Source organism: Pelecanus crispus, chromosome 2 (assembly GCF_030463565.1).
Source record: "Pelecanus crispus isolate bPelCri1 chromosome 2, bPelCri1.pri, whole genome shotgun sequence".
In the NCBI taxonomy this organism is placed as follows: Eukaryota; Metazoa; Chordata; class Aves; order Pelecaniformes; family Pelecanidae; genus Pelecanus; species Pelecanus crispus.
In genome coordinates, this window is record NC_134644.1 from 46954950 (window position 1) to 46972497 (window position 17548).

Consider the following 17548-nt stretch of genomic DNA (forward strand, 5'->3'; position numbering starts at 1 on the left):
CTTCCTCCCATCGGGTACTGATATACATCGATAAGATCCCCCTGAGCCTTCTCTTCTACAGGCTGAACAGCCCCAGCTCTCTCAGCTTCTCCTCACGTGAAGGATGCTCCAGAACCTTCATCATCTTTGTGGACCTGTGACGGACTCACTCACTCCAGTAAGCCCGTATCTCTCTTCCACAGCGGAGCCCAGAACTGCACACAGCACTGCAGATGTGGCCTCACCTGTGTCAAGTAGAGGGGAAGGATCCCAATCCACTGGCAACACTCTTCCTAATGCACCCCAGGATGCTGTTGGCCGCCTTTGCCACGAGGGTGCCTGGCTGGCTCATGGTCAGCTTGTTGTCCACCAAGATCCCAAGGCCTTCTCTGCAGAACTACTTTCCAGCCAGTTGGCCCCCAGCCTGTACTGGTGCAGGGGTTTACCCTCAGATATCCCTGGATGCAGGACTTTGCATTTCCCTGTGTTGAGCTGAATGAGATTCCTCTCTGTTCAGCCTGTCAAGGTCCCTCTCCATGGCAGCACAACCATCCGGCTCATCAGCCACTCCTCCCAGTTTTTTTTATCACCTACAAACTTGCTGAGGGTGCACTCTGCCCCATCATCCAGGTCATTAATGAAGATATTGAAGATTACTGGCCCCAGTATTGACCCCTGGGGTACACCACTAGTGACTGGCCTCCAACTGGACCTTGCACCACAGATCACAACCCTCTAGGCCTGGCCATTCAGACAGTTTTTAATCCACCTCACTGCCCACTTATCTAATCCATACTCTGTCAGCTTGTCTATGAGGATGTTACAGAAGGCAGGGTCAAAAACCTTACCATGGTCAAAGCAAACAACATCCACTGCTCTCTCCACATGCACCAAGCTTGTCACTTCATCGTAGAGGGCTACCATGCTGGTTAAGTATGACTTCCCCTTTGTAAATCCATGCTGACTACTCCCGATGACCTTCTTGTCTTTCATGTGTTTGGAAATGCTTTCCGGGGTTAGTTGCTCCGCCACCTTCCCAGGGATCAAGGAAAGGCTGACCAACCTGCAGCTCTCCAGATATTAGCAGAACATCCCCAGATATTCCTTCTTGCCCTTCTTGAAGACAGGAGCGATATTTGCTTTCTTCCAGTCTTCATGAACCTCTCCCAAACACCACGACCCTTTAAAGACAACAGATGGTGGCAACTCTCTCCATGCTCATACGTGCATCCCATCAGGCCTCATGGAGTTATGTATGTGCAGCTTAAGTGCTGCCAAACCCGTTCCTCCTCCACCAAGGGTGAGTCTTCCTCCAGACTTTCCCACAGATCTCAGAGACCTGGGATTCTTGAAGGCTGATGTCACCAGTAAAGACTGAGGCAAAGAAAGCATTGTGTAACTCAGCCTTTTCTCCATCACAGTAATAAGCAGAGACCATATATGTATCCTGACATGGACACACTGAGGACATGTATAGGACTCATAAGGCAACTCTTCATATGATTACACCAAAATATCCTAAAAATTTTCATTAAGACATGAAAAAGTTTATATGTAGTACAAAAAGGACTGCAGTCAGGAGCAAGAGGATGAATCTCAAGAACTTAAAACATCCAGATAAAAAGACATCATTTAATAATATTCCAAGGGAAGTAGTCCTTAAGTCTTCCTACATTCAAAAAAATTGCAAAAGATACTAAAAAAAATAACACTGTATGAAACATTACTGCATCAAGAGAAAGATGGAATAAATTACTTGCAGGGCTTGTTCAGAACCAACATTAAACAGAATTAGCGTTTTCAGACTACGCAAAGATTGCTGTATTTTCTGTAGAGTCATCTAATAACAATTAGTTCTACTAGTGCACATAAAAGTCAAAGGCCTCATTTTGAATTTCAGTTTCCCTTCATTAATGATATAGGCTTGCAAGCATCATTTACACTTGCACTTGTATAACTTGAGAGCTTGCAAACAGGTTTTCTGTGGGTGTAAGATTAAATATAACTCTGTAAGGTCAGAGAGCTTTAGCACATTTACACTAACGTGACAAATTGGCCCCATAAGATTTTCATCAGTCTCAATACCAAAGTTAGAATTCTCTTTGTAAAGTAAACATAGTAAGAATACCCCAAATGTAGTAACATATAATGAGCTGTGAGCTTCTTGCAGGGCTTGTCACTGTATCAGAATCGACAAACTGCACTAACTTGCATGCATCACTTGTCTTCTCCCAGCACGCACACCTTCAAAATATTTAATTGCATTCACTACCAGCTGTGGCATGCACCTGACAGAAAAACATGCAAGCTTACTGCACCCATCCCTCATTAGCAGTGATTTGAATCTCAAACATAGCTTGTACAGTAAGTTGTACTTATTAAATTATTTTATATACAGACTAGCATATTTGCATGCTGTTGTGGTGGGTTGACCTTGGCTGGATGGCAAGTACCCACCAAAGCTGCTCTATCACTGCCCTCCTCAGCTGGACAGAGAGAGAAGGATGTAACAGAAGGCTCGCGGGTTGAGATAAGGGCAGGGGGAGATCACTCACCCATTACCATCACAGGCAAAATAGACTCGACTTGGGGAAATTAGTTTAATTTATTACCAATCAAATCAGAGCAGGGTAATGAGAAATAAAACCGAATCTTAAAAACACCTTCCCCCCACCCTCCCTTCTTCTCAAGCTTAACTTTACTCCTGATTTTCTCTACCTCATCCCACCCTGCCCTGCCCTGAGCAGCACAAAGGGACAGGGAATGTGGGTTGTGGTCAGTTCATCACATGTTGTCTCTGCCGCTCCTTCCTCCTTGCTCTCTTCCCCTGCTCCAGCATGGAGTCCCTCCCACAGGTGACAGTCCTCCACAAACTTCTCCAACAGGAGTCCTTCCCACAGGCTACAGTTCTTCACAAACTGCTCCATCATGGGTGCCCATCCATGGGGTGCAGTCCTTCAGGAGCAGAGTGCTCCAGTGTGGGTCCCCCACGGGGTCACAAGTCCTGCCAGGAACCTGCTCCAGCGTGGGCTCCTCTCTCTCTCCATGGGTCCACAGGTCCTGCCAGGAGCCTGCTCCAGTGTGGGCTTCCCATGGGGTCACAGCCTCCTTCGAGCACATCCACCTGCTCTCGTGTGGGGTTATCCCTGGGCTGCAGGTGGATATCTGCTCCACCATGGACCTCCATGGGCTGCAGGGGGACAGCCTGCCTCATCATGGTCTTCACAGGAATCTCTGCTCCGGCACCTGGAGCACCTCCTCCCCCTCCTTCTTTACTGACCTTGGTGTCTGCAGAGTCACTCCTCTCACATATTCTCACTCCTCTCTCCAGCTGCAGTTGTGCAGGTTTTTCCCCCCACCCTTCTTAAATACGTCATCACAGAGGGGCTACCACCATCACTGATGGGCTCAGCCTTGGCCAGCAGCGGGTCTGACTGGAAGCCGGTTGGCACTGGGTCTATTGGACATGGGGAAGCTCCTAGCAGCTCCTCACAGAAGCCACTCCTGTAGCCCCCTGCAACCAAAACCTTGACATGCAAACCCAATACAGCTGCGAAAGGAGGAGTAATTCCCATATAGAAAATTGAAATGAATATAAACAGAAATGAAATAGAAAATTTCAGTGTACTTCAACCTAAATCTTGAAACAAAACAAAAACTCAAACACATTTACTTCAAATCCCCTGTAAAGTCTGAAATCATCAACATCATCCATGCACTTCTCTAACTTCCAAATGCATTTACAGATCAGCAACTTTAAGCTTAACTATAAGTTAGCAACCCTTTTTTTTATATCCAACAAGCTCCTGTGTCTCTTTAGATAAGTTTTTCTACTCTTCAAGAACAGTTCGAAGAAAACAACATAGAAAATCCTCTTCTCAACATTTACCACCACACCATTACACAATGTAAGCAGAGGAAGGGAAAAAAGAGGGTTGGAAAAGCAGTAGTAGAGTGAACTCAGGTCACTGTTTGAGGCCTGGCCTCCATCTTAGTGTCATCTTATTTATGCTTTGCTCCTGGTAGCCCTGTGACTGATCATTGCTAAGAAAGAGTAGATCAAAGATAAAACCCCAAACACACTGACATCCCATACACCTGTTGTAATGTGGGCACCTGGATACCAAAGTTCCAGTGACTTTCAAAGAGACTTAAGACTCCTCAGTGTTCAGGGTTTGATTTTTTTTTTTTTTTAAAGACTTAAAGAGCTCAGAACCAAAGCAGAACTTAGAGAATTTAGAAAGTAGAACTTATTACAGCCCCTACATCCCAATTTCCTCCTGAAAAAGGTCTCTTAAAGGTAGCAAAATAGGTGGCTCAGCTCAGCTCATTTTCTTCATTTACTCTGAGTATTTCATAGGAGCTGTCTCCTCTACTGCCTTTGTCAGTAGCTTTTGCTTTAATTGCTGGGAAAATTTTTGCCGCAGTATTAATATGCAAAAAGTCTACCACCTCAAGCGGGAACTCACCCCCACCCTCAAAACCCCAAAACACACAAACCCACAGTCACACTTTTCCTAGTATTCAATCCTTATAGCTTAGATATAACAGTGATGAACCAAAATTAAAGTTAAGATAACTTTCAAAATATCAAAGCAAGTAACAGAGGATGACAATCAAATGAGGAGGATTTTACAATTAAAAAGTGAGCACACTATAACCTATACACAACACCACTATAGCAAGCAAAAATATCACTTTCTTTTTGCTTTTCTACTGTCATCTACATACAGATCCAAACAGCAAGACAGTTAGTTTCTCCTTCATAGAACCAGATGGTTGGAAAGGAAAAATGACATAATAGGCAGATTTTCAACTTTGCTTTAAACTATGTATACCAAGAAAAATAATCTAGGCATATCTATCCAGATAGTTAAGTAAATTCTGCATCTGGGTTTGGGGTGTGAGAGCGTGGGGTCAAAGCTTTTATGTAATCCTGGATACACTGTTCATCACTGACAGGTCAAACCATAGAATATTTGGTAGAAAAAGCTTGCATCAGGAAAGAATGCCTACAAAATAAATTTCTTACCAAACCTGTTACTTGTATTTGGTAATTCAGGTCTCCAAAGAAAATAAAATTTTTCAAACTAGGACTAACAATGATTAAAACATCTTATTTTTTTGTGTATGGATAATTTATATATATTTTGTGATATGTTGGTTTGTTGGGTTTTTTTTTTAATTGAATACACTAAACACACTGTATGTTCAAAAAATCCCTCCAGCTAGGGACAAGTGCAAGATTGGAGTGTGGCAATGTGAGCAATCTGTCTATCACTCAAGATTAATTGGATACAACACGTAATAGCAGAGTCATCACTGAACCAAGTAATACTTAGCTCTCTTTAGGAGATCTTTCCTTCACTGCGAAGGAAGCAAGCAAAGTAGAAATGCATTGTGATACTGATACTTTGTAAATATAGACATGCTGACATACAAATGATGCAAGCACAGAAAATAATCACAAAACCTGTATCTTAGGTGACAGATAAGTCTGCAATCTTCTTCCTTCCCAAGAAAACCAATCTGCCAGGTACCTGGAGGCAAGCACATTATCTGGATATTCACTATTTTGAGAGCTTTACTAATGCTTTTTTGTTAATGTTTTGCAGTAGTATCTCTGGGAACAGTAGTTTTTTCATCTTTCAAGAACAAGCTCAAAAAGCTTCCTTTTCCTACCCTGCAGATGTGTTTAACTCTGACCTGTGACCATATTTAGGGGTAAACATAACAATAACAAAATGATGAGGACTAGATAACATAAGAGATGTAAGAAGAAAAAGGGTTGGTTTGTTGTTTAAAGAATAGGAAAAAATGCACGTAACATGAAACAAAGGGCATCTATGTTTATGTTGCAGTATATCCTGTGTAAGCCTTCAGAAAAAAATATTAGAAACTAACTATGAAAGTGATTATGTTTAAGAATAAAGAATCAATCAGTGACTTAACATCCTTTTAAACAGAGATCCTCATTTGTGTTACCTATGGCATTGTAATCCTGTTACACACCAAATAATGTTGGACAACTTTTTCCCTGCATTTTCATATCTTCTTCATAACACAATTCCTCTTGCAAATTTCAGTTTTCATAAACCTAAGGTAGTCAGTTCTGAAAAATCAGCCAAAAAGCAGCTATTTCCCAGGCACAGACTCCACAGGAAAAGATTAAGTACCAGCACCAGTCCACACATCTTGGGAGCATCTTTCATGAAATGAGGGCTACTGAAGTACAGCACTTTAATTTGAATCCTAAAACACAAGAGGACTTTGCAGTATTGCATAAATTCAGTAAGAACTGGGAATAAATATTTTTCATCACTGGTATCATCAGAAGAGAACAGCAATATGTGAGACTACAAAAAAAACGCGCAAAGAGAAAAGCCCCATGGACTTGTCCTAAATTGAAACAAAAAACCTTGAAGGCTAGCATAAATCACAACAGTAAATTTTATGCTAACCTAAAACCACAAGAAATACAGTATCACATCATAAACAATTTTAACAAAACCTATTCCTAATGCAATACAGATACTAGTGAAGAACAATTTCCTGAAAGATACTCAGATTTGTTTTGAGAATCAAATTTTTTAGAAGCAAGATGGCTACAAATACAGCATCTGACACTACCAAAGTTACTCAGAATTTACAAGCTTACAAACCGCGCAGTGCAGCAGGACAGATTCCCATCACTGGCCAGGCAGGACTTCAGAGATCATGAGGTGTCCGAAAGTCACATGCTTATAACTTTGGGGAGCTGAAGACTGCACTGAGCTGCAGGGTGGTGAGGGAGACTAACATGGAGGAAAGTATGGCAGAAGGTTATAGACATCCCCCTGTATTAAAAGGAATCCTCTCTAGAATGAGATGCTTGGGGAGAAACCTGAAGAACTAGGAGCAACTTGCCTCATACTCCCACAAGGAAGGGAAAGACAAACACTTTTTGGTAAAAGGACCCAGCAGGTGATTTTAGTCACCCACCAGACAGCACAGCACACTGATAAGGAAAGGCATCGTACTCAAACAAACCTTTGCTCCCATCAATAAAACCCCTAGAGAAACTGCAATAGTTTGTGCAGAGAGGCTGTGGGACCTCCACTGTTGGAGGTGTTCAAGACTTGACTGGACATGACCCTGAGCAAGCTGACCTGATTAGCTCTGCTTTGAGCAGAGTGTTGAGCTGCAGGACCTCCGGAGGTCCCTTCCAACCTGGAGTACTCTGTGATTCCATAGTGATTCTGCTTGCAAAGCCCAGTAACTGAAAAGTTAGGAAGTAACAGAACTGAAGTCATTCAGCCAGCTGTAATTCTCTTCCATGTCGCTTTGTAAGCTAGCTAAGCAAATTTGTGGCAGAAAAATGCTACCATGTTAGTCAATAATACACCATTCACATACACAAAGATGGACAACTACAAATTTAACCTTTACAATCATCTGGTCTTGCAATAATAATCTATATGTAAATCCAGTTCTCGCAATGCTATTTCTTGTATGCAATATCACATCCCAGCATACTGATTTATAAGAGGAGAGAAATGGTAAAGACATGTTAATACAAGCAATATTAACAATCTTTTCTCAAGGAAACACGCTTATTAAACCATCCTGACTCTTCCTGCAATTTCCTGTCCCATCCACTATACACATTGTCATTGCAGCCACACACATACATAATAAAAAAACAAAAAACAAAAGACAGGCTCAAGTCTTTCAAAGGAAAAATAAATCATTATAAATCATACCAGGAGAACATTCCATGTATATGTGAAACAAATTGAGCCTAGAAGATTGTCATCTTTTATACTGGCCTCTTCTTGAGGCCCGTGGAAGTTCCTACTTGAAAAGCTTCTAGGATTTCTTCTCTGCCTGATGAATCGCTTGGTCCATCTCAGACTGTGAAGACGACTGTGCAGTCTCTCTACACTATAATGTAGAAGAGCCCCGCCTCTTTCGTATTCTCCTTCCAACTCCTCCTCTGAGACAAAGTTTTATAATTAAATACTTTCATCCCAGCTGTTTCCACATCCAGGGCTTTTCAAATGAAGAATCACTAGAATTTATCACCACAAGCAGAAAACGCTATTATTTCCTATCAAGACCAGATGGAATAGCTAAAGCCAGTTTGGATCATGCTTCACTAAGCAAGATAAAGCAAGACAAATACTTGTTGTAGAAGAGTTCAGCCCAACTTACTAAAGTCTAGCTAAGTTATTGACAGTCTTAATGAGATGGGTAAGCTTACTAATGGGCAGTATTGCCAAACCCACATATATAAACATAGTAAGAAATAAAACTGACAGCACAAAGGAAATCAATTGGCACACAACAAATCAATTAGTGCACAATCCTGAAATAAAATTAACCTTGGCTTCAGAGTTCATTTTGCAGAGGGTACCGGTTTTATAACAAACAGCGTAAGCAATTGATACATTTTAACTCAATTTTTAAGCCTTACTGCAAGGGAACTCGAGTTCTTAATATCCAATGATGAGTTTTCACTGAATTTCACTAGTAATTATGGAATGCCACATGAATCAGAGCCTCATGTTTATTCAAATTTTGTATTAAAGCTTCGTATTTTTATTTTACAAAGAATACTACTCTCAAATACATTATATAGATGGCATCTAGAATACATGCATTTTGGAGGTGGGAGTGACTCAACAAAATGCAATGGCTTTGGCTGGAGCTAAATTTTTATTAATTATTTGCATAAACGGTTTTACTAGAGATTGTTTGCTGACACAGTAACTATTCCAGAAAGCAAGCAAAAAAAAATAAACTCAAAATTATCTAGATTATCTTAGTCATTGTCAGTGCTGCTGTAGCAGGCTTAGGGTCATTTAATTCTACTTTTAGTGTAATGGTACATTTAATCCTTAAATACACCTTCAATTGATTATCTCAGATTTCATTTTTCAGATGGTCTACCAGTGAATGGATTAACTGGTACCATCTTTGCCTAGAGATTAATTTATCTATCCAAGTCATTACAGGCCATTTACTGTGCTCTTTAGCCCAAAAAGCACTTCATCGTGCAGAAGGCAAAAAGCAGAGAGCATTCAGAAACCCTGTAATGTCTGTACTACACAGTGAAAAGGAACTCTGTAATACTGCAAATGTTACTTTCCCACCCTGATCTGTTCTCTTTCCATTACTGTACTTGTGGCTAGCACTGTATGTTCATGGCTAAGCTGATCCCCCAACATCAATTACACAGATTTTTGTCAAATACAAAAAGGAACTAGGAAACACTAGGAGCAATTTACACTAGGAAACAATCCACAGTCTTGGGCAAGTCTGCTGAGACACAGATATTTAAAGAAAAGGTAAAATTGAATTAGAAATCATTACTTGTATCTAGCTTAGTTTCTAAAATTGCAGGAGCGCTTTTAAAATTATTTCTTAGCATCTCTAATACATTCTGTAATAGCTCTAAAGGCTATTACATCCTCTGTAAAGGATGAAGTATCATCATATTAGGATGTATGCTAACCTACAGATTGAAAACAACTTCAGCCTGAAAGCTACTATCAGCTGAAGAATGGACAAAAACACATAATCTTTTAAAATTAAGAACTAAACAAAGCAGTACCTCCTGGATAAATAGCGCAGTTCCTTCGTACAGCTGAAAACGTCAAGATTCAGATCATCTAGGGGACTGAAATATCTTTAATAGCCTGGACTTTACTGCCCTTGCAATCACTATCACAATTAAAACCTGGTTTAGCAGTTAGATAATCAGAGCTAAAGCCTCAACCCTACAGAGCTAAAACTTCAATCCTATTAAAAAGACACTTCAATATGGAGCATGTGTAGTTTCTTATGCACACAAGCAAGGAAAAGTTAGGGACAGAAAAGCAGAGAGACTGCATTAGATACCAGATCCACAGGATGGAAAGAATCAGCAGGCATGGCATTTTAAGGCATAAAAATCACACGAAGAGAGCTAAATCGCAGATGTAGCTACAGCATGATTTTTGTAATAATTCTTAACTACACTGTTAGATCCAAAGAAAATTATTCCTTCCCTCCCAGGTCCTGCATAAGAACAGCCTGTTTCCCATTTGTATTTGGCTGCCAGGGGAAGCATTTGGCCTGCAGTTACATTTTCTCAGCTCAGAAGGGGAATTCTGACACCCAAAATGACAATTAGTTGAACTGGAAAAGTAGCTCACACGTGGAAGTGATTCACACCTTTATTCTACTGAGGCACCAAGTTTATTACAACTGAATTTACTATGAGATTCCGTATTTTAAAACTAATCAATTTCAGCATTTCTTGAAAGGAATTTCAAAATTATAAACTCTTAAATGAAGGAAGCAGGGTCCTGTTTACTGCAGACTGGACACAGACCAAGTTCACTTCACAGCTCTGAAGAGTGTACTCTGGCATATTCCATACCAGATCCGTCCTGTTCTGCTTTAAGGGCAAAATCCTAAAAACACCTTGAAATTATAACATAGCTTATGCCAAAAAGTCCAAAGTGGTTCACTAGGGGATGCACAAAAGTATTATACACCAACTCACATCAGATGGAAAACAGTTCTGTTCAGCTCAGCCCTTATCTCTGCTTCTACCTGATGTTTCCGGTGGACAGACCAAAAAATCCAAAAAAGGAAACCAACTAAAACTTGGAAGCTTATTAAAAAAAAAAGAAGTATGAAAAATAAAAGACAAAGGTGCTTGATCCAGCATTTCACTGTCAGGGGTACTTTTTTCAGTGAAGATAACGGGCTTTAACTTCATGCTGTACTGTATCACAACCCTAAAAGAAAACTCATCTGGGAAGGCAAAACAGCGGAACAGCAACATCATGAGAGGACATGCTAAAATAGGCAAGGAATACAAAAGAAAACAATCTCTGCCACAAAATCTTCTATTTTCTGAACTAGTTTAAGCAGTATCTCAAATGATATCCCTACATTTGGAAGCAAGAAACACCCTAAGTAACAAAAGCAAGTGAAGATGTTACCTAAAGAGAAGAATCTTTAGCTGCTACCTTATTTCACCAGGGGTTCCTGAAACCCTGACAGTGCAACAGACCAGAAAGAAAGGTTTTCCTTTAGTTATCTACGGCATCAAAACTCAACTCCAGAACTTACTATATCACTCAAGAATGCTTAAGTATTCAAAGAAAATTGCATCAGATGAGCCTCGTTATTCCAGAGGAGAATTATAAAGATCCATGCTTCTTCATAAACATATAAAAAACACAGCAGAGAACAAGTCATTGGTTTGTTAATGATGTCGCTTAATGCACTGCTGCAAAGTGTCTACATGCTGCGCTGAGAATTAACACAGCTATCACTAAACACATTCAGCCACTCGCTTATGTTGCCAGGAAACTGCTGCCACTGGCAGCCTGCTATATGGGAAAGATTGCTCAGCAGTCATCCTCCCCCCACCCAACACAACAAACATCTCTCTCTTCTTTTTAAAATCACTGCTGATCCACGTACCTGAAATTATCTTTTCCTTATAAATAACATTCTACAAGCAGCTGAGTTGGTTGTTCCTCAAGGGTAGTAATTTAATGGCCTTTTCTATTTCAGACTACAGGTCAATTCACAACTTGTTTGGTCGGTACATCTACTATATTATGCTGACCGTTAGCCAAAAAGAGCTCTCCCGTTCCTTTGGGGTAAGAGATAGTGGTTATATCGTAAGAAGTATAGATTTTTTAAAATAAAAATCTAGGCCCAGTCAAAGAAGAAACTGGAATTAATTTTGATAGCACTGATAGAGGAACCAGCACCCTCTTCTCAGAACATCTGTAAAAGCAAGGCTCACTTCTTTTGGCAGGTATATTTTGAAAGCTGAGCTCCATTAAGAGACTACCAACTTCTTCAGAGATGAGGATTATCTAGTGCCTAGTTTGGGGTTTTTTGAAAGAAAATCATTAAGAGAAACAAGCTTCATTTGAATGAGACATGTGGATTCTTCTTTTCTTCTACATCTAAAAGAAGCTACCAGATAAATAAAAACAAATAAATCGGGATCTTCAATGTCAAAAATTTGTCAAACAATGACATCTAAATGCATTTTCTCATTCTCTGCTGATACCACCACAGTTATTAACAACAATGTATCTGGACTGCGAAACAAGCGGATTGTGATGATTTGCAGTTGCTTTTATATATAATTACACATATTAAGTAATTAGCCCAGTCACTGCTTTTATACCTTTGAAAATGAACTGGCTACTCAGTGCCAAACCTAGACTCCTGCCTTGGACACACAACAGGCCAGAATGTATTTAAATATGCATAAATCCTGCACACAGAATTGTTAAAGTGTATTAAGTCAAACACCTTTGATAACTTTGGTGGGTGTCAGACATCTCCTGCATGACTAACCTGGCTCATATAGCATCCTTAGCAGGGTAACAGTTATGCTGCTCAAAAGATTTTTCTCTTCTTCAAAGGCTGTTCTCTCACCCTCCTTTCTCTAGCTACAAGAAGCAGCAGCTCCAGCTTCCTGCTTGACACTTCGCTCAGCTCGGACAGCTGGGCAGAACCTGCAGCACTCTAGGAAAACTTCACCTCTGCTCCCAGAAAAGGATCTGACCACAGCAGACAAGAGGTGTAGCTTCTGTAATGGGGCATAAGAACTTGCTTGATCTGAACATGAATATGGAAACACAAAAGCTCCAGCTTATGTTAGATGCAACTGTTCACCTCCTCCCTAATTCAGGTTTTGTGCTTCAGCCTTCCAATGGGGCACTGGTATCTTGATCAAAATTATCAGAACTGAAAAATAAATCAGCTACATTGAAAAAAGCACTTCAAATTGTGAGCCAACAGTATCAATCTCAGACAACATGAAGGACTCAGCAGAAGGGAAGACGCAGGTTTGGAAAGAGCTTCCAGGAATGAATCCTGATTCAGACCACTTTCTCAGGGCAAAACCAAATTTCTGCTTAATAAACTGTACTACCATAACAAAAATTACACACGTTAAGTCCAGCTGCTTCTTGTTGCTCCACCAATCCACAAACTTCCACTTACTGCTTCTGCCAAAAACCACCATCTTCAGCTGAGCTTTTTATAACTTAAAAATCTTATTTATTCTCTGCCCCCCCCCTTTTGATTCTTTTTTCAGGGCTAGTGCCCCAGGGCCTCCAGATGCAGGCTGCTGATTTCAGGAAGATTCCCCACAAAACGCTGAGGATTCTGTACTACAAACACTGCTATGCTCCCTTGTTTATATCCACCTCTTCAAGGGTACTCCCTTCTCAATAAATCATGAGTTCCACAAACAAAGCAGTACCTCAAGTCACACGCACAACTCAGTAAAACAAGTCATAAGTGGCTCAACTCAAATGTAAAATGATACCCTGAGATGAGTTAAATCAGCTGCTGCTCTTTATGTTCTTGCTGCAAAGCCCATGCTTCCACATCCCATTTGGCTTTACCAGGTGGCCAAGAATAAAACCATCTAAAAAACCCTAATGAAATAATTGCAGTGTATCAGTGAGTAAAGTAGTAACTCCCAAAACAATATTCTTAAATTGCCTCTTGTCTTAAAAACAGACTATAAGAACTGCAGCTGGCTTATCTGAAAATTACACAACTTCCTAATAAAAAGCAATTACAGGTAATATAAACATTGTGATTAATGGACACTATGAGTAACAGAATTTGAAATTACTTTCTAAGAACAGATCTGGAAGAGGACCAAAGTAACACATAAATTAAAAAAAAAAAAAAGCTGTTTTATCCTTGGATTTTTTGAACTCTATTCAATTCAAGATACTACGAAAGAACTGGAAAAACAAACAGCTTTATTGATGTCCCCAGCCATTACACATTTTGTTAAAGGCAATATAATTTCATTTAAGCCATTCCAATTGCCAAAGAGCATTCACTAGTAGAAAAGGGTTTCTTCAGCGCTCTCAAAAACTTCTTCCCAGTTCTCCAGGTCTCATGTTCTCCAGGTGCCCTACAATCTGTGGGTCTCAGAGTGAAGTATTTCCTGGTGGGCAGCACTGGTAACCGAGGCAGACAGTAGAAGCTGGAGAAGTTTGGCATGGTGAGAGACTTTCAGTGCATGAGATGCCTGATACGCAGCTGTGAGCCTCCTCAAAGAGTCGATGCTTCAGAACTGCCCTTTACCAAGTAAATGCCACAAAAGCACAAATCAACAGGCTGGTGCAAGATGATGTGGACAAGTTCTGCCCATAATCACTTAACAGGAAAAGGGGTCAGAAAACAATATAGTTTTTCAACTCAAAGAATAGTCAGCTATACGCGAGAGACACCGAAGAGCAAACAGCAACATGGAAGAACAAGTAGCAAGCAAATATTGTGGTCCTAGTGTCTCCTCTCTGTCCCAAACCAGCATAAAAAACAGCTTTTTCTGTCACCAGAAGATAGAAATGTGTACTGACAGTCTGTTAATTTCTTTTACGACTAGAAAAGAGACTGTACGCTTGCCACAGTCCAAAGTACCTCAGAGAAGCAAGAGCACACAATATTGTCAACATATTTTTCTAGTATTTAGAGTGCACTTTTGCATGAAACTTAGCATTTTCATAACTGATTTCAAACAAAGAGGATACTATAAAGAAAAAAGTACAGTGAGTACTTAATAAAAGCATCCATCATTGTACATGGTTTGCATCTAACCAACGTCAAGTCTCATAGATACAACAGAAATGGCCTATAGAAAGCAAGATAAAGCATGCCTACCTCTGTATTTGGTTGTAGTGCCTGTCCATCCTGGGCTGCAGATGGTACTATTGCCCATGTAATGTTGGCACTAGCAGACGATAAGGAGCTGAGGGCACCATTTTTCAGTTGCTCTGTGGAGTGCGACTTGGGCCCAGGCCATCCCAGGATACCTTCTGAAGCAGAAAATGGGTGTCAACTTACAAGAGACAGATTACAGGTTTCTTCCATTCATCTCATCATTCTACTAATATAAATGAACTGCTACCTCTTCTCTGCTTCCATGCACAGTTTTACTTTGTAACAAAAATACTCTAGCATCTTCTACGCCAATTTATCTGTGACAAATATTTTTTTAAAAAAATCAATGAAGGAAGATTTTAAAATGTTACTCCTACCACCAGATAGAATTATACATAAAGACTGTATAATCTGGCACACCTTGGTAACTAAGCAAGTATTCTCTATCCACTGTTTTCATAGTTATGAAGCTATCCAAGTAAACCCTCCATTTCATCTGCCAGAAATCAGAGTTTTAAGTCTAGCAGCTGTATTTTATTTCTGTCTGTACTATTAAAAGTTCTTTCTAGATTAAGTGCTAAAATGCTTTACTGGTTCCAAGACCACAGTTTAGAAGACGTCTGATTAGAAAGATATACATTAAATATGAATCAAACAGAACTAGACATCAGAACAACCCTTTTTTCCAGGGGCACCTGATTTCCAGGATAGGTCAGTATTTAAGGATGCCAAGACAGAACAAATGATCAGCTAAGGCGACTGCACAGTTGTTCCTCCCTTACTGCTCTAAAACATAGTATCAACGTTCAAATCAGTAGCCCTCAGGATAGGGCTTAAATTTCAGCTGTTAATTACATGCTGCTATAAAATGCAGAGATACAGATAAGAAAATTGCAGCTCTTCAGTCATTACCATAATTTGTATATGAAAATACAATTAGTGCCACAGGGAAGATCTCCTCTCATCACTGACAACTTTTTAAGACGACCCAAATCAACACAAAGTGCATGAAAGAACATGCAATTTCTCCTATCCGTATCACCAGGGGTTGCCTCCTAATTAAAGTAAATAGTTTGACCTGGTGAGGTAATGCTGTGTACTATTATATTAACACTTACATTATTAAAAATTGGGTCACAAATCCTGTAGCTGACCTTTTATCAAATTCTAAAGATAAAATAATTACAGAAAATTCCTTCCATCTAAAATAGCACTAAGTTATGATGACATGACATAATTTCAGGTCTACTTGCTTAGTGTGATTTTGTGGCACCATCTTTTGCTGAAGAAAGCATAAGCAAATAAGTATAAAATGATCAAAGATCTGAGTAATGAACAAGGGAAAAAAAAATCTAGGGGTCTTTTTTGTTTTGTTTTGTTTTTTAAATGTGTGTTTCACACAATTACTCAAATTTCCCATTGCCAAAGGAAGAACATCTCTGTGGCTCTGCTGTCAGGCCACACACTGCAAAGTTTTTGGGGTTTCAATGACTTTGAGGACTATGCCAGTAGACATTTTAAGTCCCGGTCGAGTTATGTCAACCATGTGAGAGAAAATGCAACTATCAAATAAAAGGTCATTGTCTTGGATTGGCTCTACACATTGATCCTAAACATCAGGAAGCTAGTATCTGCCCCCATTCCAAATATGGGGTTAAATCAACACACGATGTTGCTATGCATGCCAATGTATACACAGGAATGAAGAGCACAGTGACTGTAGTCATAGCAATTCTTTGCTTGCTCCTCAGGTCTTCAGCAACTTGCTGATAGGAACAAAGGATAACCCCAGATTCCTCAAGACAAGCTCTGATTCAGAGGATAATCTGAAGACTGTTTTGGCAGGGAAATGGACTCTCACTGCATGGGAGGAAGGAAGCATACCATCAGCATGAACAATAAAACTAAACTGGAAAATTTCAAATAAAAATGTTGGTTCCTTGGAGGGAATTCACATGTCTGTAAACCGTTAAAAAATTTTTACTCTTTTTGGTGTTAATTAGTACAGATTTCCAAGAGGAAAAACAAAAGCATGAAGTTAAAATAAACCTGTTTCACTTTTGAATAGCCACAAAGAGTTTTATGCAGCATACCTATGCTTCTTGCTCTTCGTTACTTTTCAGTAACAGATCTCCACCTATTTTTCTGTTTCTCCCTGTCAAACAGCTGACTATTGGATTATTTCTGCTATTTTCCTATTACAGAGAGACTAAAAAAAAAAAAATTGAACTGACTTCTCTTTATGCCAGTCTTTGGAAATAATTATCTGATCATTTCCTTGAGCTATCCATTTTCTCTCTGCACACACAATCTATTTGGCCTTCACTGCAAACAATTATTTTTTTAATTAATATATTTTTTTAAAAATCTAATTTCTGTGAATAAGCACAAGAAAAAGCTCCCACTTGAATACATACCTCGCTTCAGGGGAAATTTTTAAGTATGAGCATTTACTTCACCATCACTTACATATTTTTAAAAACACTATGCTAGTTTTTCCTCTTCAGTACAGACACACCATAAAAAGATTATTTACCTCATCTTTCTCCACACAGTTTAGAGACTCTCTTACAGAAATAGAAACTGTTAAAACTATGTGAGCATGTTTTTCCACCTGCCCCAAGGGCAATGCTACCCTTACAAAACAACAAATCTTGTCAGCTTAATCAATTTTTAAACGGATCTTAAAAACACATTATGACATAGCCAATACCAACAGGATGCCAAGAGTTAAGGTCCAAAGGATAAAGGACTTCTGTTTCCTCAATACCACTGCATAAGAGAAAAATTGTTTTGTTAAATTCTGTCTGCCTGGAACTTGACTACTTTGCGGAAAAGACATACGCAGTAAAAGATATTAGCTATAGGCCACAGA

At 39.7% G+C, this 17548-nt stretch overlaps 1 protein-coding gene across 1 annotated transcript in view; it reads right to left on the reverse strand.

The window, feature by feature from the left end:
* Positions 1-17548, reverse strand: part of OSBPL10 (oxysterol binding protein like 10) — a 118383-nt gene that overhangs the window by 25842 nt on the left and 74993 nt on the right. Inside the window, exon 6 of the mRNA XM_075704864.1 lies at positions 14674-14828. Coding sequence (XP_075560979.1) covers positions 14674-14828 — 155 coding nt within the window. The remainder of the gene's footprint in view (positions 1-14673; positions 14829-17548) is intronic.